Here is a 22,969-nt window from a genome sequence, read left to right on the forward strand (position 1 = left end):
ACAGGAAGTGAAGTGGATTTAAACATGGTAATGGAATTGTGGTATCAGAATTTCATCATGGGTCCCTGATCTGTACTACACAGAAATGCATTATTATGTATATGAATGTCGTTCTCTTCATGGCGATGTATTCTAAATAGGTACACAAAGGTATAAATATGCAATATTCGCCTTTGCATATTCGGGTATTATATACATGAAGCAGGTTGAGAGAATACCAAGAGTGTGCAAAGCTGTCATCAATGCAAAGGGTGGCAATTTGAAGAATCTCAACTATAAAATATATTTTGATTTGTTTAACACTTTTTTGGTTACTATATGATTCCATATGTGTTATTTCATTGTTTTGATGTCTTCACTATTATTCTACAATGTTGAAAATATTAAAAATAAAGAAAAACTGTTGAATAAGTAGGTGTTTTAAAACTTTTGACCGGTAGTGTATTTTTCACAAGTTTGGACATCACAGTAGAGTGCTCAGTAGAGTAGAGTAGAGTTCAGTACAGTAGAGTAGAGTTTTAATTTTACCTTTATTTTACTAGGCAAGTCAGTTAAGAACAAATTCTTATTTTCAATGACAGCCTAGGAACAGTGGGTTAACTGCCTGTTCAGGGGCAGAATGACAGATTTGTACCTTGTCAGCTCGGGGATTCAAACTTGCAACCTTTCGGTTACTAGTCCAGCGCTCTAACCACTAGGCTACCCTGCCGCCCCGGTAGAGCGGTAGAGCTCAGTAGAGTGCAGTTCAGTACAGTAGAGTTCAGTACAGTACAGTGGAGTTCAGTAGAGTAGAGTACAGTTCAGTACGGTAGAGTAGAGTACTGTATGGTAGAGTACAGTACAGTAGCGATCAGTAGAGTAGAGTTCAGTGGAGTACAGTAGAGTTCAGTGGAGTACAGTACAGTAGAGTTCAGTGGAGTACAGTACAGCAGAGTACAGTACTGTAGAGTAGAGTACAGTACTGTAGAGTACAGTACTGTAGAGTAGAGTACAGTACTGTAGAGTAGAGTACGGTAGAGTAGAGTACAGTTCAGTACAGTAGAGTTCAGTAGAGTACAGTACAGTAGAGTACAGTACTGTAGAGTACAGTACTGTAGAGTAGAGTACAGTACTGTAGAGTAGAGTACGGTAGAGTAGAGTACAGTTCAGTACAGTAGAGTTCAGTAGAGTACAGTACAGTAGAGTACAGTACAGTAGAGTACAGTACAGTACAGTAGAGTACAGTACAGTAGAGTACAGTACAGTAGAGATCAGTAGAGTATAGTTCAGTGGAGTACAGTAGAGTTCAGTGGAGTACAGTACAGTAGAGTTCAGTGGAGTACAGTACAGCAGAGTACAGTACTGTAGAGTACAGTACTGTAGAGTACAGTACTGTAGAGTAGAGTACAGTTCAGTACAGTAGAGTTCAGTAGAGTACAGTACAGTAGAGTACAGTACAGTAGAGTACTGTAGAGTAGAGTACAGTACTGTAGAGTAGAGTACGGTAGAGTAGAGTACAGTTCAGTACAGTAGAGTTCAGTAGAGTACAGTACAGTACAGTACAGTACAGAACAGTAGAGTTCAGTAGAGTAGAGTTCAGTGGAGTACAGTACAGCAGAGTACAGTACTGTAGAGTACAGTACTGTAGAGTAGAGTACAGTACTGTAGAGTAGAGTACGGTAGAGTAGAGTACAGTTCAGTACAGTAGAGTTCAGTAGAGTACAGTACAGTAGAGTACAGTACAGTAGAGTACAGTACAGTAGAGTACTGTAGAGTAGAGTACAGTACTGTAGAGTAGAGTACAGTTCAGTACAGTAGAGTTCAGTAGAGTAGAGTTAAATGGAGTACAGTACAGTAGAGTTCAGTGGAGTACAGTACAGTAGAGTACAGTACAGTAGAGTTCAGTAGAGTAGAGTTCAGTGGAGTACAGTACAGTAGAGTTCAGTGGAGTACAGTACAGCAGAGTACAGTACATTAGAGTTCAGTACAGCAGAGTTCAGTGGAGTTCAGTGGAGTACAGTGGAGTACAGTGCGGTAGAGTGCGGTAGAGTACAGTACGGTATGGTAGAGTAGAGTAGGGTATGGTAGAGTAGAGTACGCTACGGTAGAGTACAGTAGATTATAGAAGAGTAGAGTATAGTTCAGTAGAGTTCAGTACAGTAGAGTTCAGTAGAAAATATCTTAAAGATATTTGTGTTTTGGTAAGGCAATGTTTCTTAAACTTACAGAAAGCAGAGAAATGTCTCCAAAACAAAATATAAGTGTTGATATTAGTTGGCAGGGGTCTTAAACATGATTGTGTTTTTATGTATTTCTAATTCCTTTTAATACTTTTTATGTTAGATGTTGTCTAAGAACCCTTTTCCATCTGTTTGCCCAGAAATCAAAGCCTTTGCTTAATCCAAACAATTTGGAATGGAAAATGATTTCTTCATTTCTCCAAAATATAGACTCTTAGTTTTAATTTGACACCGAATGCTCCGATGAATTTCACATGTTGGTGCTCATTGATCATTTTACATGAAAATGTCCAGTAGCAATAAAATAACAATTCATGTAATAGCAGGGCTAAAATATTGCACAACAAAGAAATTAGTGTACAGATGTCATGATGAGTAACCATGGTTACTCTGGTCCCCTGGGTGTGATCCCAGCCTTAGCAACAGGTTTGGTCACAGGTACACCCTTCCTGAGTGTGTGTGTGTCACCTGGCTGTGCGTGTGACCTGGGCTCTGCGTGCATGTGTGTGTTTGTGGGTCACATGGGCCTGCTGCTGGCATGGGAGCAGGTACAGGGTGGGGGAGAATGGGGGAGGGGTGGGGCAGCGGTTGGAGAACAGAGGGAGAGAGAGAGATAAGGAGAGAAATTGGATGGGAAAGGTGTCCTTAGCTAGTAGCCAGGGAGCAGGCCAACACTGAGGTAATGGTGTGTGTGTGTGTGTTGGGCGCTGCATCATTTCCTACCCAGAAGTTCTCTGACAGGATGTCCAAACCAATGATGACTTTTGCCCATATTCACTCCTCCCTAGTCCCCTCTCACGTAGAAATAGAATAGGTAGAACGGTCGCTGTTCTTCAATCCTAATTTGTCGCCAGTCTATAAGGATTTTTTCAGTGTGTGTGTGTGTGTGTGAATGGGGGTGGATTGTAAACACCACAGGTAAAATAGGCGGACTGAGGAAAACTCCAATAGAGAGAGGGATGTCTCACTCTTCTCTAATCCGGCGTGTGTGTGCGCACGCGCCTCTCGGCACTGCTCTCCACATCCACACCTCCCCCCTCGCCCCCCCACCTCTTCTTTACCGCTCCTCTGTGCTGTCATCCATTGTTCTAGCACTTTTCTTCTCCGCACCTTCTTTATCTAACATCTCCCCTCGACCTTCAACTCCTCACTTTCCACTTTCCTCTATTCCTCTACCACGCCAGAGTTCCATCCTCCCGTTCTCTCCCTCCTATATCCTGTTCTCCTGAATGCCTGGCCGGTCTAAGACCCACCGACCTATTTATTCAATGCCCAACCCTCACCTCGGGTCACACGCGCGCGCTCTCCGCGTCTACACTCCAAGTGCACCTTCCCCTCCCTTCGTCCTTCCCTCCACACTCCTGAATGTTCCCCCCCGACCTCTAATTAACTACCCTCTACACATTTTTATACCTGCTCCTTCTCCCCTCCACACTCCTGAATGTTTCCCCCCCGACCTCTAATTAACTACCCTCTACACATTTTTATACCCGCTCCCTCTCCCCTCCATCCTGCCGTCATTCTTCCACATGTCATGTACTCTCCGCTCGCGCACTACCTTTTAACTTATATTCCGGCCTCTTTTCTTCAATCTAAACTCACCTTTCGTCGTCCGCCTCTCCATCCCTCCCTCCCTCCCTCCCTCGCTCCACTCATCCCCTCAGCGGTGGGCCCTTAGAGCAGAGGCGTGACTGCACATCCATCCAGCCCTTTAGGAGGACACCCGGCCCACAATGCACGGCGGGGTGATTTGCATGGCAGCCACTGGTGTGTTTTGGAGGGGGGACATGGGTCTGAATTATTCATTGCTGATCTGCACCAAAAGACAGAATGGGCGAAAAAATTTTTTAAGAATCTTTGTAAATCCCAAATCATAAGATATCTGCTGTTTGTCCCTGTCTTCTGTACAGGCCCTTTTGTAGCCAGATGTAGTCATCTATACAGTTCTCTCTCTCTCTCTCTCTCTCTCTCTCTCTCTCTCTCTCTCTCTCTCTCTCTCTCTCTCTCTCTCTCTCTCTCTCTCTCTCTCTCTCTATGTCTGTGTGTCTCTCTCTGTGTTGCTGCTGTTTGTAAGGTGCTGAATTCCTAAGGGTTCACCCCACTCTGTCGTATCATGCAAGCATACTGTACCTGGGCCCGTATCCACAAACGTCTCAGAGTAGGAGTGCTGATCTAGGATCTGTTTATATAATCTTAATCAAAATGATCTAAAAGGCTAAACTGATCCTAGATCAGCACTCCTACTCTGAGACGCTTCGTGGATATGGGACCAGTCCTATTAAATCTATGATCTGGGAAAGAGTAAAAAACGCTAGCCTCCTCCCGGCCCTTAAGGTGCCTGGCAGAGTTGGAAGAGTGTTCCGTAGATGTGGGTAGCACGGCTTCCTTGAGGTAGCCTAGCTTGGCAAATCACATCAGTGCTGCTTTATAGGGCTGGCACAATTACCGTATAACCGTGTAAACGATGGTTATGGATGAAGATTGTCATGAAAATAAAATAACCGTCATAACCGTATTGAAAAAAAGAAAAAAAAGAATAAATATATAAAAATATACACTGCTCAAAAAAATAAAGGGAACACTTAAACAACACAATGTAACTCCAAGTCAATCACACTTCTGTGAAATCAAACTGTCCACTTAGGAAGCAACACTGATTGACAATACATTTCACATGCTGTTGTGCAAATGGAATAGACAACAGGTGGAAATTATAGGCAATTAGCAAGACACCCCCAATAAAGGAGTGGTTCTGCAGGTGGTGACCACAGACCACTTCTCAGTTCCTATGCTTCCTGGCTGATGTTTTGGTCACTTTTGAATGCTGGCGGTGCTTTCTCTCTAGTGGTAGCATGAGACGGAGTCTACAACCCACACAAGTGGCTCAGGTAGTGCAGCTCATCCAGGATGGTACATCAATGCGAGCTGTGGCAAGAGGTTTTGCTGTGTCTGTCAGCGTAGTGTCCAGAGCATGGAGGCGCTACCAGGAGACAGGCCAGTACATCAGGAGACGTGGAGGAGGCCGTAGGAGGGCAACAACCCAGCAGCAGGACCGCTACCTCCGCCTTTGTGCAAGAAGTAGCAGGAGGAGCACTGCCAGAGCCCTGCAAAATGACCTCCAGCAGGCCACAAATGTGCATGTGTCTGCTCAAACGGTCAGAAACAGACTCCATGAGGGTGGTAATGAGGGCCCGACGTCCACAGGTGGGGGTTGTGCTTACAGCCCAACACCGTGCAGGACGGTTGGCATTTGCCAGAGAACACCAAGATTGGCAAATTCGCCACTGGCGCTCTGTGCTCTTCACAGATGAAAGCAGGTTCACACTGAGCACATGTGACAGACGTGACAGAGTCTGGAGACGCCGTGGAGAACGTTCTGCTGCCTGCAACATCCTCGGTCATGACCGGTTTGGCGGTGGGTCAGTCATGGTGTGGAGTGGCATTTCTTTGGGGGGCCGCACAGCCCTCCATATGCTCGCCAGAGGTAGCCTGACTGCCATTAGGTACCGAGATGAGATCCTCAGACCCCTTCCTTGTGAGACCATATGCTGGTGCGGTTTGCCCTGGGTTCCTCCTAATGCAAGACAATGCTAGACCTCATGTGGCTGGAGTGTGTCAGCAGTTCCTGCAAGAGGAAGGCATTGATGCTATGGACTGGCCTGCCCGTTCCCCAGACCTGAATCCAATTGAGCACATCTGGGACATCATGTCTCGCTCCATCCACCAATGCCACGTTGCACCACAGACTGTCCAGGAGTTGGCGGATGCTTTAGTCCAGGTCTGGGAGGAGATCCCTCAGGAGACCATCCGCCACCTCATCAGGAGCATGCCCAGGCGTTGCAGGGAGGTCATACAGGCACGTAGAGGCCACACACACTACTGAGCCTAATTTTGACTTGTTTTAAGGACATTACATCAAAGTTGGATCAGCCTGTAGTGTGGTTTTCCACTTCAATTTTGAGTGTGACTCCAAATCCAGACCTCCATGGGTTGATCAATTTGATTTCCATTGATCATTTTTGTGTGATTTTGTTGTCAGCACATTAATACAATGTAAAGAAAAAAGTATTTCATAAGAATATTTCATTCATTCAGATCTAGGATGTGTTATTTTAGTGTTCCCTTTATTTTTTTGAGCAGTGTATATATACATACATACACACACTGAGTGTACAAAAAATGTGCAACACCTTCCTAATATTGAGTTGCACCTAGTTTTGCCCTCAGAACAGCCTCAATTCATCGGGGCGTGGACAACAAGGTGTCCGAAGCTTTCCACAGGGATGCTGGCCCATGTTGACTCCAATGCCTCCCACGGTTGTGCCAAGATGGCTGGATGTCCTTTGGCTGGTGGACCTTTCTTAGCACGTGGGAAACGGTTGAGCGTGGAAAACCCAGCAGCGTTGCAGTTCTTGACCCACTGAAACCGGTGCGCCTGGCAACTACTACCATACCCCGTTCAAAGGCAACTTCAATATTTTGTCTTGCTCATTCCCCCTCTGAATGGCACACACACACAATCCACGTCTAAATCGTCTCAAGGCCTAAAAAGATGTATTGAACTTGTCTCCTCCCCTTCTGCTCTGATTTGAAGTTGATTTAACAATATGGATGCTACCACGATTACGGATAATCCTGAATGAATGGTGAATAATGATGAGCGAGAAGGTTACAGAAGAGTTTGTGGTCGTACAAGAAGGGCCCGCACACCGTTGAAGCTCCCAATTCACAGCTTTATTGACAGCGTTTCCATCCCAAACGGATCTTCGTCCGGTCAAACACACCGAGTGCTCACATCCCAAAATATACGCATTTCACCTCACATGACCATTGACGCACGGTGGGTGCAAAAAAACAATTTGTGTATCTCTAATAATTGAATAACAACAGACGCACTCCCCCCCCCCAAATGCTAACCTCTCCTGTATTGTAATGGTGAGAGGTTTGCATGTCTTATGGGTATGATATTTGTGTGTCTGCAGCTCTCACTCATCATTATACACTATTCATTCAGGCTTATCCGTAGTCATGGTAACATCCACATTACTGTAGAAGTGTTTAGAAACATATTATATTATTAATTACAATAAAACAGACTTCAAAATGACGCAATACATGATTTACAATTCATTTTCATTGGGCATAAAATAATCTGAAACGCAACCAAAACAAACAGCAAATGCATCCAACAAATGTGTTTAGTCACAAGCTTGATGTAGTCATTAGGTGCTAGGAATATGGGACCAAATACTTTTTACTACTTTAATACACATACAGTGCATCCGGAAAGTGTTCAGACTCCTTGACTTTTTCCACATTTTGTTACGTTACAGCCTTATTCTAAAATTGAATAGTTTTTTCTCATCAATCTACACACAATACCCATAATGACAAAGCAAAAACTGGTTTTTAGACATTTTTGCATATTTATTACAATTTAAAGCTGTAATATCACAATTACATAAATATTCAGACCCTTTACTCAGTACTTTGTTGAAGCACCTTTTGCAGCGATTATTTTCAGTCTCCAGAGATGTTCGATCAGGTTCAAGTCTGGGCTCTGGCTGGGCAACTCAAGGATATTCAAAGGCTTGTCCCGAAGCCACTCTTGCGTTGTCTTGGCTGTGTACTTAGGGTCATTGTCCTGTTGGAAGGTGAACCTTTGTCCCAGTCTGAGGTTCTGAGTGTTCTGGAGCAGGTTTTCATCAAGGATCTCTCTGTACGTTGCTCCGTTCATCTTTCCCTCGATCCTGTCTAGTCTCCAAGTCCCTGCCGCTGAAAAACATCCCCACAGCATGATGCTGCCACCACCATGCTTCACCGGTTCCAGGTTTCCTCCAGACATGACGCTTGGCATTCAGGCTAGAGAATCTTGTTTCTCATAGCCTGAGTGTCCTTTAGGTGACTTTTGGCAAACACCAAGCAGGCTGTTGTGTACATTTTACTGAGGAGTGGCTTCCGTCTGGCCACTCTACCATAAAGTCCTGATTGATAGAGTGCTGCAGAGATGGTTGTCCTTCTGGAAGGTTCTCCCATCTCCACTGAGGAACTCTGGAGCTCTGTCAGAGTGACTATCGGGTTCTTAGTCACCTCCCTGACCAAGGCCCTTCTCCCCCGATTGCTCAGTTTGGCCTGGTGGCCAGCTCTAGGAAGAGTCTTGTTGGTTCCAAACTTCTTACATTTAAGAATGATGGAGGCCACTGTGTTCTTGGGGACCTTCAATGCTGCAGACATTTTTTGGTACCCTTCTCAAGATCTGTGCCTCGACACAATCCTGTCTCAGAGCTCTACGGACAATTCCTTGGACCTCATGGCTTGGTTTTTGCTCTGACATGCACTGTCAACTGTGGGACCTTATAGACAGGTGTGTGCCTTTCCAAATCATGTCCGATCAATTGAATTTACCACATTTGGATTCCAATCAAGTTGTAGAAACATTTCAATGAAACCTGTTTTCGCTTTGTCATTTTGGGGTATTGTGTGTAGATTGATGGGGGAAATTTTTACTTAATACATTTTAGAATAAGGCTGTAATGCAAGATTTTTTTTTTTTAAGTCAAGGGGTCTGAATACATTCCGAATGAACTGTATAAGTATAAGAATTTGTCCCAAAGCTTTTGGTGCCCTAAAATGGGGGGACTATGTACAAAAAATGCTGTAATTTATAAACAGTTCATCCGATATGGATGAAAATACCCTCAAATTAAAGTAGTCTGCGCTTTAACCTCATAGTCACTGTTTGATTTAAAATATAAACTTTTTGAGTATAGAGCCAAAAGATGAAAAAATGCTTCCCTTTCCCAATAATTATTGACACTGTATACATGTACAGTACCAGTCAAACATTTGGACACATCTACTTTTTCCAGGGTTTTTCTTAATTTGTACTATTTTCTACCTTGTAGAATAATAGTGAAGACCTCAAAACTATGAAATAACACATATGGAATCATGTAATAACCAAAAAAGTGTTATACTTTGGGATGTGAGCACTTTGTTTCACGAGGTTGCGTCCGTTTCAGCGCTCACATGGACTCTTAACAAAGGAATCTTTGTTTCTCCTTGCTGAAATGTAGAATGTTCATTCAAATGATGTTACCTGATGTGGCTCATGTCTTTTTTTGGAATGTCAGCTGAGTTGAATCAACAAATCACAGCACACATTGATGGGTACACTTCCTGCTTTTTACTTCCTGCTTTGCTCCTATGGCCAAAGACGGTGGATAAATTAAGACTCTGTTTACCATTTTTTTTTAAAGAATGGTCAGTTCCGGTGTCCTTAAGGTTCTGGCTCTCCAGTGCAATAGCAGCTTTGTGTGGCCTACTTTGTTCATTGACTGTAATATAACCAGACAAAATGGTCTGTCCATCTCTGCAATCGGTACACTCGCAATGTTAGCCAGTCCACCCATTATGCCATCATTGACTAGAATGAAAACGCCTGTTCTATTCATTCTATTTATCTGGAGCGGAGGATAGGAGAACATGTTTGTCAGGATTTATTTAATTGGATTATTATTTAATTAAAAAACATTTAAAAAATGCTATTCGAACTGTTATTGCGGTGACCACGGTCATTTGGCTGGCCAATTACCATCATCCAAAATTCCGTGACCATCACCATCTGCCTTATGGATTTTATGGACGTTTCTGGAGTGAGTCAAAAAATGACATTGTTCTTCACACTGTGACGTTGCAAGGTTGTGTTTGTTTCATTTCATCAGTAGGACTACTGTGAGCTGCTACGTGTTCTTGGCTAGCTCTTTTGGGTGTTTCACGCCAGATTGTGGCTCAGCACTTTGTGACAAATCCATTTGGATCTGAACTACGTACGTAGATTAAACTGAATTGATTGAACCTTTTTCTCTCTCTTTGTCCTCCACAGAAATCTTTCTCCTTGGTGTTAGAGGCTCTGGACCATGACAACAAAACATCCGAATCAGGTAAGGCTGGAGAGAGAATTTCCTGTGTGTGTGTGTGTGTGTATGTGTGTGTGTGTGTGCGTGTGCGCGAGAGCGAATCAGTGAAAGAGACAGACAGACTAAATTGACTTATTTCTTCGCACACAGCCAGACTCTCATACTTTCCCACACACGTTAAAAGCTAAATAAGCAGTGATACAGACAGGGAGGGAGGGAGGGGGACATAGAGTGCATGTGGCCCCTCCCCCTTCCTGTTTGTGACCCAGGGCTATGGTTCCCCCCTGTCCTCACTGGGTCCCCTTGCTGTCTTGAAAAGGAGGCACAACCAATATGTCTGTCTGTTTTGAATGTGTATCAGTTTGCACTTGCCGTGTAGAAAATGTGTTTGCCTTTGTGGGGGTGCGTACAGGGTGGGTGTATGTATGTCTCCACGGACCTTATGAGCCCCAAGCCTGTCTGTGTGTGTGTGCGTCTGCATGTGCTTCTAATTGTGCCTGTACGTGTGCTGGTGTGTGTGTGTTTCAGTGTAAGGGTCTCCCAGTCAGACCCTTTAATTTCACACTCCGCTTATTGTTTCTGCTCATAATCAGAGATAGGGAATGTGAGCAGCATTCTCTAAAAACAGACAGATATAGACACACACACACACACACACACACACACACACACACACACACACACACACACACACATAAACCAAAATCAACACTTCAATAATCATTACATACACACTAAGACACACAAACACAAAGATGCGACTATCCTTCCTCATTCCTCTCGTTCCCCAGCCTTTCCCGTTTATCCTGTCTCCCTTGTTCCTCTGCCCCCTCCTGCCCAGTAAAAGGCTGCAGACAGACTCAGCCAAAAGATGAGTGGAGAGATAATGAGAGACTGGGACCCAAACCCCAGACCTCCTCCTCTTCCTCCTTCTCCCTCTCTTTTTCCTCTTCCCTCCATCTCTCTTTCCCTCTGCCCTCCACAGCTCTAGCCGTAAGTCTTGTTTGCGCCATCCCTCGTTCTTCCTGAGCTCCTGAAATATTCTCTCTTTTTACCACATTGGGTTTAAAGCCTCTCTCCTGGCTCCCAGCTTAGCTAAATAAATAAAAAACAGACATCCTAGAGCAGTCAGGGCCAACTTACAGGCCCACAGCTCTAATCAGGATGGATTACAACACTGTAATGTATCTGTCGAACACAGAGCTACAGAGTCCTTGGACAGAGACGGAGAACATAGTGACAACGCTGTAAAACATTAATGACCTTCATCGACTCTCCGGAATTTTTTATGTGAACAATACATTTTCGTTGGATCACATGAAAGGCAATACAATCAATAAAAAACAATACTACTACCCCCCTTTTTGAACAACCAACCGCACCCCACTTTCTCTCTGTCCCTCTCTCTTTCTCTCACTTTCTCTCTCTGTCTCTCTTTCTTCCTTTGTCTTTCGCCCCCTAACCTCTTTTAATGTATGTTTGGAGACAGGTATAAAAGGTGTTTGTGTGTTGATCTATTGACTGGGATTGGTCTATCCCCCCCCCCCACAAACACACACACAGACACCGTCAAGGGCAAACACTTCAGATCCAATACAGAGCAGTGGGATACAATCACAAGGGATTAGAGACTATAGACATGATCCTTGTCTGTGTGGGTTCTCGCTCATTGAGACCTCTCTCTCCGCCTGTCCCTGTCTTAACTGTGCCCAACTCGCCACTGCGGAACAGTCATACTGTACACTCGCTCACAACACAGCCTCTCTGACTCTGTCTCTCTGGTAGAGCACTTTACTGTGGGCGTTGAAATGAGCTGTTGGACTCATCGGAGGCGTCAAAGTAAAGAACGAACATATGCTGTTGTAGCTGCAAGTTCAAAATACGCACGCACACACACACGGCCGCACATGTGGAGAATGGGGTGGGGGGGGATAACACCCTTAGTGTCCATTGTGTTCCCTCTCCCCTTCCAACTCCCCAGCCAATATGTGCCCCTGTTTTCATTCTTTTGTTTCAAACCCAGATGATCTCATCCCTCCATCAGGACTTTTGCTATGTGTGTTATTAGCTCTCCCTCCCTCCCTCCCTCCCTCCCTCCCTCCCTCCCTCCCTCCCTCCCTCCCTCCCTCCCTCCCTCCCTCCCTCCCTCCCTCCCCCCTCCCTCCCTCCCTCCCTCCCTAATGCTCTCTCTCTCTCTCTCCCACTCACTTACAGGACCCCCTTTCTCTCTGTTTCTATCTCTTGCTCCATCTCCCCGTCTCTTAAATACACATTCACACAGTACACTGTTTCGCCACTCACATTCTCTCTCTCTCTCTCACACACACACACACACACACACACACACACACACACACACACACAGTGCTTTGTGTGGGTTAATACCCTGTCAGGGGGGATTATAACTGAGGTGGAGATGACAGCCTCTCTGGGAAATCCCCCCGGGGTCAGCAGCTCTCTCACCATGTCACCACCCAAACGCTGTGCCCCTCCTACCCATCTGTGCCCCCTCTACCCTCTGTGCCCTCTGCTCCATTACCCTGTCTCTTGTCTGCCACCTCTGCCCTCACCCTGTCCTCTCCTCCTTACCAGTAGCTCTCACAACATGTCGCCACCATACAGGGTGGAGCGAGACTCTGTCCCTTCTCGTTCTCTCTCTTTCAGGGCAGCCACACCGACCCTGTGCCCTTTAGCTGCTCTCTTTACCTACACGCCATCTCTTCTCTACTGTCTTTCTCTCAGGGCAAATCTAACTCTCTCTCTCTCTCTCTCTCTCTCTGTCTCTCTCTCTCCTCCAGGTCAGGCTGGTCTGATCGAGCGTGTCCTCCTGTCCTCCATGTTGAATCCCGGCGAGCAGTGGCAGACGTACCGTCACCACGGACGCTCGCTCAGCCTGGAGTACCGCCTGCGGTACCGCTGTGACCTCAACTACTACGGCCCCTTCTGCAACAAGTTCTGCCGGCCCCGGGACGACTTCTTCGGACACTTTGACTGTGACGTCAGCGGCATCAAGGTCTGCAAGGAGGGCTGGACCGGACCGGAGTGTCGAGAAGGTGAGCGAGGGCTACCTGGTGCTGGGCAAAGTTTTGTTTTGTGTCTGATATTGTGTTGGACTTCCGGTAGTGAAGAGGACCTTCAGCAGCTCCTAGAGGACAGTGGAAGTTGATAGAAAACACTTCTTTATTGAGGAAACCAACGCCTTTCAGGCTTTGCCTGCATTAGGGACTTGGTGTTATAGACTATAGACATATTAGGGTCAACACAAATGATTGGATGGAATCCAAGTGATGGCTCCTCCTTGCCTGTGACTCGTGGCTCTTTGTGTGTCAATTCTTATTCTTAGTATGTTATGCCAAGGTAATAACCAAGGTAATAACCAAGGTTATAACCATCAAGCCTGGAAAATCCCCTTAAAACCTCAAATGTCCTGACAGTTTTTTCAAAGTCACTTTATGATTCCGGCTCGTGAGTCATCATTAAGGCGACCTCCCACTCTGACGTCTGACCTGAAGCGGCAGGGTTGCTGAGGTGAGACTAAATCAAGGAAATGATGGCGGAAACCCTGGAGGATATGAGCCTGGAGTAATGACATCCTGTGGCCCTCCCTCCCGCTACCGCCCTCCTCTGGCTCATCTCACTTCCTCCTCAGCAGGGCGCTGATTTCGACCAGAGAGATACAGGAAGGGAGACATCCATTTGTTGAGAGCCATCAGTGGAGTTTGTCCCCAGAGTGACGTAGAGGGTGGCGAGCACTGAACGTTACCATAAATGGAACTACCCCACCTGACGTCAGTGATGCTGTGTGCTGTTGCGGTTCTGTGTGCTGTGTTTCTTTGATGACAGTGTTGTCTTGTACTCTTGGTCGGCACGTAGGGACTGCAGCGTCTATATAGGTCCCCAGTGTCAGTGGACTGCCTCAGACCTGACAGATGGTGACGTAATGTTGTGTGTGTGTTGTGTTACAGCGGTGTGCAGACAGGGGTGCCACCAGATCCATGGCTCCTGCTCTGTGCCTGGAGAATGCAAGTGAGTCTGCCGTTGAAAATAACATTTGTTCTCAAATGCTTCCATGTATCTTACCATGTAGCCCCCCGCGCCTCTGTGTTTTGCAGGTGTCACTACGGCTATGAGGGTGCTCTGTGTCACCGGTGTATGACGTTCCCAGGCTGCGTCTACGGGAGCTGCGTTGAACCCTGGCAGTGTGTGTGTGACGTCAACTGGGGAGGCCTGCTGTGTGACAAAGGTGATTTTTGTGTGTGTTTGCGTCCGCGCAGTACCGGCGTTGGAATAAAGAACAGTAGGCCATCGATCAGAAGAAGGTCATGCTTTGAAAGTGCTTGTGCATCAGTCTGTTTTCGACCGCGTGTGAGTGAATAGGTGACATTACCGCAACATTTCCCCAATGTTGCCCTCCTGTGCCCCAGTGTGGGAACCTCCGGGAGCCACATGAGGGGCCAGCAGCTGAGCATTGTGAGGGGAAAGGCGATAGCCTTGGGTAAAGTGAATGTGAGCTGGGCTGGGTTGGGTCCTGCTTAGCTATTTGGGGTACTGAGCCTCTCCCTGTCCCTCCATTCAGGTCGTCTGTGAAGAGGCTCAGTCACAAAGAGAGCCGAACACTGCAGAGAGAGAGATCTTTAGAAAGTAGGGCTTAATTCTGCCTTCTTCCACGCACAGGGCCCACACCGGGCCCCAGGCAGGCAGCCGCTCTCCTGTACCATACTGACATGGATTCACTCACTCACTCTGGGGGCGGGGGTTGTGGTCTATATATAAACTTTATCAGTTTAATGTTATGTATCTAATGAGGACGCTTCAGTGTCAACTGCCGCGGAACGCTTTGTTGCGTGTGTGTGTTTGCGCTAACGTGGCAGTGCCGCTCTGCGCTTCTGAGGCCAGACGGCTCAAGGACACGGGAAAAGAGGAAGGGTTGGAGATGATTCCTTTTTCATTTGTTCTCCCTCTTCCTCACCCCGTTCCCTCTCCGTCACTTTTTCAACTGCCCTCCACTCTACCTATCCTCACTCTTTCTTGCTGCCCCCCCCCCCACCACCCTTGCCGTCTCCCCATCTCCCTTTACCTCTCAGATCTGAACTACTGCGGTACCCACCGGCCCTGTAAGAATGGGGGCACCTGTTCCAACACAGAGCCTAACGAGTACCAGTGTGAGTGCCAAGAGGGCTTCCGCGGGCGCAACTGTGATATCGGTGAGTTCTTTGCTGCTGCAGTACTTCTGCAGAGAATCTTGAGAATAATATCAGCGTGAAGGAACTTCGAGCACGTGGGCACTTAGTGACCAGATTCATGACCGAATTTGCCTGGTTCTGAGTTTGACTTCTCTCTCTCTCTCTGTCTCTTTCTCTCTCTCTCTCGCTCTCTCTCTCCTTCTCCCTTCCCCCTCTCTCCCGTTCCTCAGTGGAGCATGCGTGTCTCTCGTCCCCCTGTGCGAACGGGGCCACCTGTGCGGAGGAACCGTCGGGTTTCAGCTGTGTCTGTGCGGACAGCTGGACCGGACACACCTGCGCCGACGGTAATTAGCGCCAATCAGCACGGCTGAGATTACCCGCGATTGGAGCCGAGCCGAGCCAGTGCCAAGATTCTAATCAGTGTCCAGGATGAGACTGATTTGCACAGAACATAAGCGACACAGTAATCAGATACAGATAGAAGCCATTACACCACTGGTACAAACACATTAACGACGTGGAGTCAACCATGCCCCCCCCCCACCAGTTGTTATGTGTGTCAGAAAAAGAGAGAAATAAATAGCCCACAAAAAAAGCAATCGGCACAGTCACATGCACCCGTTACCCATTCCGTGTGTCCCTGGCCGTGTCGCTTCAAAACAGGTAGAGCTTGCTAAGCTGGGCAGGTTAACATGGGGTGTGTTTGGGGTATATGAGGGCCCGAGGAGGATGTATTTTGATCTTTGCCGATTAGCCAATTAGCTAACAGGCTTAAGCATTTAAGTTAAGATGAGTGCTTGGTCTTTAGTTAGAATACCAATCACCCCTGACTACCTTCCCCCTTCTTCCCACAAGTTAACAGGGGCCCACACAGCTTGGAGAATGTTCCACTTCACCATTACGGGGGGGGGCATTGAGGTCACAAGTGTTTGGGTGGATTACAGGGTCAGTCTGGTCTGGCCTCTGATTCTGAGGCCACAATCAAAAGATCTAGTGATCTCACGTGTGTGTGTGTGTGTGTGCGCGTGTGTCTGTGTGTTTGTTAGTTAGTTTGTTTGTTTGTGTGCTGCGTATGTGTGTGTGTGTGTGTGCACGACGCAGACACAGCGTAAGATAATATATATAATATATAATAATAATAATAATAATAATAATAATAATAATAATAATCAAATAGTTGTCATTTAGCAGACGCTTTTGTCCTAAGTGGTTTAGTCATGCATTCATAAATGTTACATCTGGATATCTAAGCGCTATCTGTAGAAACATGCAGGTTTCCACTTTGTCTCTTTTTACCCCCATGTTTGTTTATGGTGTAGGTCAGCAGACAGTCAGACAGGTACAGCAGATACACTCACGGGAAATAATGACTGTGCCGCAGGTGCTCTCCCTTCCTCAGTGAGGACAGAGGGGAACCATAGCCCCAGGTCACAAACTCTCCCTCCCTCCCTCCCTCCCTCCCTCCCTCCCTCCCTCCCTCCCTCCCTCCCTGTCTCCCTCCCTCCCTCCCTCCCTCCCTCCCTCCCTCCCTCTCCCTGTCTCCCTCCCTGTCTCCCTCCCTGTCTCCCTCCCTCCCTCCCTGTCTCCCTGTCTCCCTCCCTGTCCCCCTCCCTCCCTCCCTGTCTCCCCTCCCTGTCTCCCTCCCTGTCTCCCTCTATGTCCCCCTCCCTCCCTTCCTGTCTCCCTCCATCCTCCCTCCCTCCCTCCCTCCCTCCCTTCCCTCCCTCCCTCCCTCCCTCCCTCCCTCCCTCCCTCCCTCCCTCCCTCCCTCCCTCCCTGTCTCCCTCCCTGTCTCCCTCCCTGTCTCCCTCTATGTCCCCCTCCCTCCCTCCCTCCCTGTCTCTATCACTGCTTATTTTCTTTTAACGTGTGTGGGAAAGTATGAGTCTGGCTGTGTGCGAAGAAAGAAGGCAATTTAGTCTGTCTGTCTCCCTCCCTGTCTCCCTCCCTGTCTCCCTCCCTGTCTCCCTCCCTCCCTGTCTCCCTCCCTGTCTCCCTCCCTCCCTCCCTCCCTGTCTCCCTCCCTCCCTCCCTCCCTCCCTCCCTCCCTCCCTCCCTCCCTCCCTCCCTCCCTCCCTCCCTCCCTCCCTCCCTCCCTCCCTCCCTCCCTCCCTCCCTCCCCTCCCTCCCTGTCTCCCTCCCTGTCTCCCTCCCTGTCTCCTCCCTGTCTCCCTCCCTGTCCCTCCCTCCCTCCCTCCCTCCCTCCCTCCCTCCCTCCCTCCCTCCCTCCCTCCCTCCCTCCCTCCCTCCCTCCCTCCCTCCCTCCCTCCCTGTCTCCCTTCCTGTCTCCCTCCCTCCCTGTCTCCCTCTATGTCCCCCTCCCTCCCTGTCTCCCTCCCTTCCTGTCTCCCTCCCTACATCCCTGTCTCCCTCTATGTCCCCCTCCCTCCCTCCCTGTCTCTATCACTGCTTATTTTCTTTTAACGTGTGTGGGAAAGTATGAGTCTGGCTGTGTGCGAAGAAATAAGGCAATTTAGTCTGTCTGTCTCGTTCTCTGTCTCTCTCTCTCTCTCTTTCAATGGACACCGTGTTTACAAGAACATTCTCCCTCTCTACCTCCCTGTCTCCCTCTCTCTCTTTCGTTATTTATTCCTCTCTCTCTCTCTCTCGCTCGCCCTCTCTCTCAAGCAATTTCTCCCTCTCTCTCTCTCCCTCTCAACAGAAATTCTCAAGGCAATTACATTGTAGTAATGATGCCAATTAGAATGCTATTATTCATTGAGCGTTTGTTGACAACATGGCAAACAGCTGAACTATCTATCTACTGTTTGTCACTGGGTGGGAGCACGAAGTCACACACACACACACACACACCCTGGGGGACAGACTGTCGGTTCTGGTACTAGGGCATGGATGTCGGAACCACAACACAGCTCAGTTTTTCGACGTGATTTATATACTGGACATTAATTAGAGGGTACTTTGCTTGTTATTGACTCGCCCCCTGGGCTGCGGTGGCTTTGGATGGGTTATTGTGTAGGGTTGGGGTAAGGGTCAGGATCATGGAAACTGGTATGACTATGGGGTTAGGTAAATGGGAAAGGGCTATGAGAGAGGTGCTGACTGATGAGAAATGTACGCCACAGTGGCTCTGCATGGAGAGAGAGAGAGAAAACCAGTGACCGCATTACTAAACAAATATGCCATGTTAGCCTATGGGTTCACCCTACCTACCTCCTTCCCAGCCTGTCGTTTCTACCCATTCCCTCTCTCTCTCTTTCCATCATCCTCTCCATATATTCCTCCTTTTTTTCTCAGTTTTTAATTACTCTCCAGAGAAGTGGAACGAGGCGTGGCTGCTCCCTCCTCTCCCCTCTCCCCCTTTCCCTCTCTATCTCTCTCTCTCTTGCTCCCTATCTCTCGCTCCCCTATCCCCGGATGGGAAAGCGAGCTTAGGAGACCCGGTGAGGTGTGAACATTGCGCAGGAACCAGAGCAAGAGAACAGGGGGATGAAAACCCGGGCCGCGAGCATCCACATACCAGCGCGACGGTTAGGAACACACGCATGCATCGCTGACGCACATACAACTGCGCACACATTTGCATTTTAACATATATATTCGGGTAATTTTTTGCAAATACTCTAATCTAGAACGACTCATTACGCGGGCGAATACGAAAGCTGAGGAACCCCCCCCACATAAAACGAGCAATAATAGGACAAACAAGGGTAGGTAAGAATCACAGTGAACACACCAATTGGTCGGTCGATTAATTGGTCGGTTGTTAGGTGGATTCATATTTTTCCATCTCTCCTCAGGGATGTTGAGGTGTGAGTTACTGGTTATTTTATTTTTTGCCGTATAATCAACTTACGTTCTTGATTGATCAGTTCATTCATTGAGTTCTCTCTCTCTCTCTCTCTCTCTCTCTCTCCTCTTAGCGGCGCGGCAGTGTGACTCAAACCCGTGTGGGCGAGGGGCGACGTGCCAGGAGTCTCCAGAGGGGTTCCGGTGCCTCTGCCCCCCCGGCTGGACTGGCAGAACCTGCCAACTAGGTCAGTGAGATGGACACACTATGGAACACTAGTCGTACGCAAGAGCGACCCTCTTCGGCGTCGATACGTAGTATGTCCACACAAAGCACTTCAAGCTAGAGAATCCAGGCCACCAGATCTAACTCGGTATGCGTACAATGTTACACTGTGTCCATTAGACCCCAGTACTCTCGTATTGAGAAGAAATTCCCCAAAGCCCTGATGCATATTAGTTCTAATGACAGATGATACTTCAGTAGGGGGTCAGCACACACACACACACACACACACACACACACACACACACAAACACAGACAGGCTTGGGGCTCATAAGGTCCGTGGAGACATATTTCAGGATGACAGTCTCCTTATATCCCTCTGTGTTGAAGTGATATGTCACACTGACACCTGATAATCCCCTACAGTTCCACTTCAGTGCGCGCGGTACATTGCTCACATTCACTTGTTTGCACTCAACACACACACACACACCACAGCCCAGGCTTTAGCTCCGACCCACAGGACAGGTTCCCCAAAATCCTGACCCTCAAGCTGGGTAAAACAGACTCAGTACACACACAGAGAATATACTTGACATAGTTCTGTCTCTGAGTTCCTTCCCAGTCTTCACTGGCTGAATCAGTAGCAATCCCCTGCCTTCAGGCTGTTCCTACAAAGGTCCACGCTCCCTGTCTCTCTGCTCTTTCTCATCCCTGGTGGTAAAATCCTTATGGGGCTGACAGCAGCAGGGTTTCTATTACCTGACTGCTTCCTGTCTCCTGATTTGATGGTGTCACACCCTCATTCCCCCTTGCTATCAGAGACCTCTCTCAGCTCCAACACTCTGGCAGAGGGGACAGAGACACGAGTACTTCTATAGCCACACTGGAAGTGGTTCAGCTCCCTGGGGTCTCGTGTAGGAGTTGAGACGCCCATACACAGACACACGTAGAGACACACATGTAGAGACACACACACAGATACACACACACGCAGAGACATACATGTAGAGACACGCACGTAGAGACACGCATATGTAGAGACACACACACAGATACACACACACGCAGAGACATACATGTAGAGACACACACACACACAGATACACACACACGCAGAGACATACATGTAGAGACACGCATATGTAGAGACAAACACACACACACAGATACACACACACGCAGAGACATACATGTAGAGACACACACACACACGCGGAGACATACATGTAGAGACAAACACACACACACAGATACACATACACGCAGAGACATACATGTAGACACACACACAGATACACACACACGCAGAGACATACATGTAGAGACACGCACGTAGAGGCACATTTCAGTCACCACAGCCTTTGTCATTGTTGTCTCGCAAGTTTGTTCTTTCTCTTTTTAAGAGGTTTATTGCTCTCCATATGTGTGACTGCTGCTGTAAATTGGCCCAAGCTACAAGATTGCCCCGAGACTCACCAGGCATTTTTATTGATGTGTTCTCTCTCTCTACTTCCCATCTCTCTCCACAGACACCAACGAGTGTGACACGGGTGTGTGTGTCCATGCCCGCTCCTGCCGTAATCTGATTGGTGGATACCTGTGCGATTGCCTGCCAGGCTGGGCGGGGCCTACCTGTGACGTCAGTGAGTATGAGGTTGAGGATGGAGCAAGATGTGTGCCAGTGTGCGTGTGCGCGCGTGCGTGCGCTCATCTGTATTTATCTCTGCTCTGTAGGGAACAGCAGCTGCCAGGGGTTATGTCTAAACGGAGGTCACTGTGAGGACTCTGTGTCAGGCTCACACTGCCTGTGTGTACCCAGTTTCTCTGGGAAGCACTGCCAGACTGGCCCCAGTCCCTGTGACAGCACCCCCTGTCAGCACGGAGGCCAGTGTGTGGACACGGAGGGCAGGGCGGAGCTGTGTAGCTGTCCCATGGGCTACTCAGGGACGTACTGCGAGGTCAGATTCCATTCTCAGATTCGTCATCTTCCTACTGGTTTTCTGAATCTTCCTCACAGATTTTGTTCTTGTTAATATTTTCCAGATGGTGGTGGATCTGTGCAATCCCAACCCATGCCAGCAGGGGGTGCCCTGTCAGAGCACCGACGGGGGGTACACGTGTGCCTGCCCCGAGGGTTACTATGGTAATGAGTGCACGAGCCTTAAGGACCCTTGTCATGGCCAACACTGTCCAGGTGAGTCGTAGTGGGACTACGGAGATTTTTTATTTGATTTTTCACATTATGTGTGTGTACAGGTGTGTTTGTTAACTAACTAACATGCCTCCCTCTCTCTCTGTCTCTCTGTCTCTCACTAGGTGCCATGTCAGACCCGGCTCGTGGAGGGGTCCATCTCTACATGGTGTTGGTGGGAGTGTCAGCGTTAGTAACGGCGTGCGGCTGCGCAGCCTGCGCCCTCCTCCTCTCCCGTCTCCACCGACGACGGAAAAAGACACAGGGCGGGCCCCAGGAGGAGGGCATCAACAACCAGAGAGAGTTCGTCACCCTCGTCCGAAACCTGGACCGCCCCGCGCCCCTCCTGCCCCCTCTCACCCCCAACACCACCGCCCACACCCCTGTCCCTGTCCCTGTACCTCGCTTCTGCGAAGAGATCGAGCTCACTCTGCCCCCTCCCCGGCCCCCTCACACCCCTCCCCTGCACTCAAACCATCAAACCACGCGCCCAAACAGGACATCTCCAACCGTGAGAGGGAGAAGCTCAACCGCTTCCACTACTCAGACAAACAGGAACTGGAGGTGTGACCTTTGGACCTTTCAACCGTCTAGAGGCTTTTATTATTTTGCGCCCGCTTCTCTCTGACCGGGCCCTGGGCCTGGGCCCCGGCCCGGTGGCATGTTGCACAGGTTCCTGTGGCGATGACCTCACCCCGACCCATCCCTCTGTGAGTTGACTCCTCATCTTTTGTGAGCTGATATTGTCATCTGCTAATTGGCATAAATTATTGTTGTAGAATGCTGGGCCTACGAGGTAGCTAAGCAGATCTATTTTGGGGACCGACCTCGCCAACACCCAGAAACAGCATGGCGGGGAACTTTTTACATCATGCCCTTCTGAACTGCTGACCCCGGAGCTAATCTTACGAGGGTTGGCCTTTGAGTTAAGAGTCTGGCCTGTGTCTGAGTGTCTCTGTGTTGTATGGGGACTCATGTAGACGGGAACAACTGTGAGGAGCCCTGTGAGCCATTCCCCAGGTTTTAATGTCCCTCTGTAGGCACCCCACTGCCCTGGTTGCCCTGGAAGGCCTGGATGGCCTGTCACTGACATATGTAACTGGACCTCTACAGGAACTCCAGCCCTGCGCTGTTGCCTTCTGGGCGGCAGCAACCGACAGGGGATGTGAGGGAAGGGCAAAGTGGTTTTAATTCCAATTAGTCCATTTCCACATTAATTATTGAAGGATAAACTGTGGTATAAATATTGTGTGTGTGTGTATGCATGTGTCTGCGTGTGTCTGTGTGTGTCTGTGTGAGGTGTGTGTTGGTCTCTGTGTGTCTCTGTGCGTTGGTCACTGTGTGTCTCTGACACAGGCGGACAGCATGTGTCAGTCTGAGGTGTGTGTGTGTGTGTGTGTGTGTGTGTGATAAGCATTACAGAGCTTCATGCCTGTTGCCAGGAGAAAGAGAGAAAATGACTGAAGGCGCAAAAGAG

At 48.3% G+C, this 22,969-nt stretch overlaps 1 protein-coding gene across 1 annotated transcript in view; it reads left to right on the forward strand.

Annotated features, from left to right (window-relative positions):
* LOC112267354 (protein jagged-1b) overlaps positions 1-22,969 on the forward strand; it is a 54,472-nt gene extending 31,503 nt beyond the window's left edge. Inside the window, exons 3-13 of the mRNA XM_042297094.1 lie at positions 10,105-10,162; positions 12,937-13,191; positions 14,104-14,164; positions 14,251-14,381; positions 15,223-15,342; positions 15,552-15,665; positions 19,206-19,319; positions 20,831-20,944; positions 21,036-21,259; positions 21,345-21,495; positions 21,618-22,969. Of these exons, the coding sequence (XP_042153028.1) occupies positions 10,105-10,162; positions 12,937-13,191; positions 14,104-14,164; positions 14,251-14,381; positions 15,223-15,342; positions 15,552-15,665; positions 19,206-19,319; positions 20,831-20,944; positions 21,036-21,259; positions 21,345-21,495; positions 21,618-22,120 (1,845 nt within the window). The 3' untranslated portion in view covers positions 22,121-22,969. The remainder of the gene's footprint in view (positions 1-10,104; positions 10,163-12,936; positions 13,192-14,103; positions 14,165-14,250; positions 14,382-15,222; positions 15,343-15,551; positions 15,666-19,205; positions 19,320-20,830; positions 20,945-21,035; positions 21,260-21,344; positions 21,496-21,617) is intronic.

The sequence above is a fragment of the Oncorhynchus tshawytscha genome, linkage group LG14, assembly GCF_018296145.1.
Source record: "Oncorhynchus tshawytscha isolate Ot180627B linkage group LG14, Otsh_v2.0, whole genome shotgun sequence".
In the NCBI taxonomy this organism is placed as follows: domain Eukaryota; kingdom Metazoa; phylum Chordata; class Actinopteri; order Salmoniformes; family Salmonidae; genus Oncorhynchus; species Oncorhynchus tshawytscha.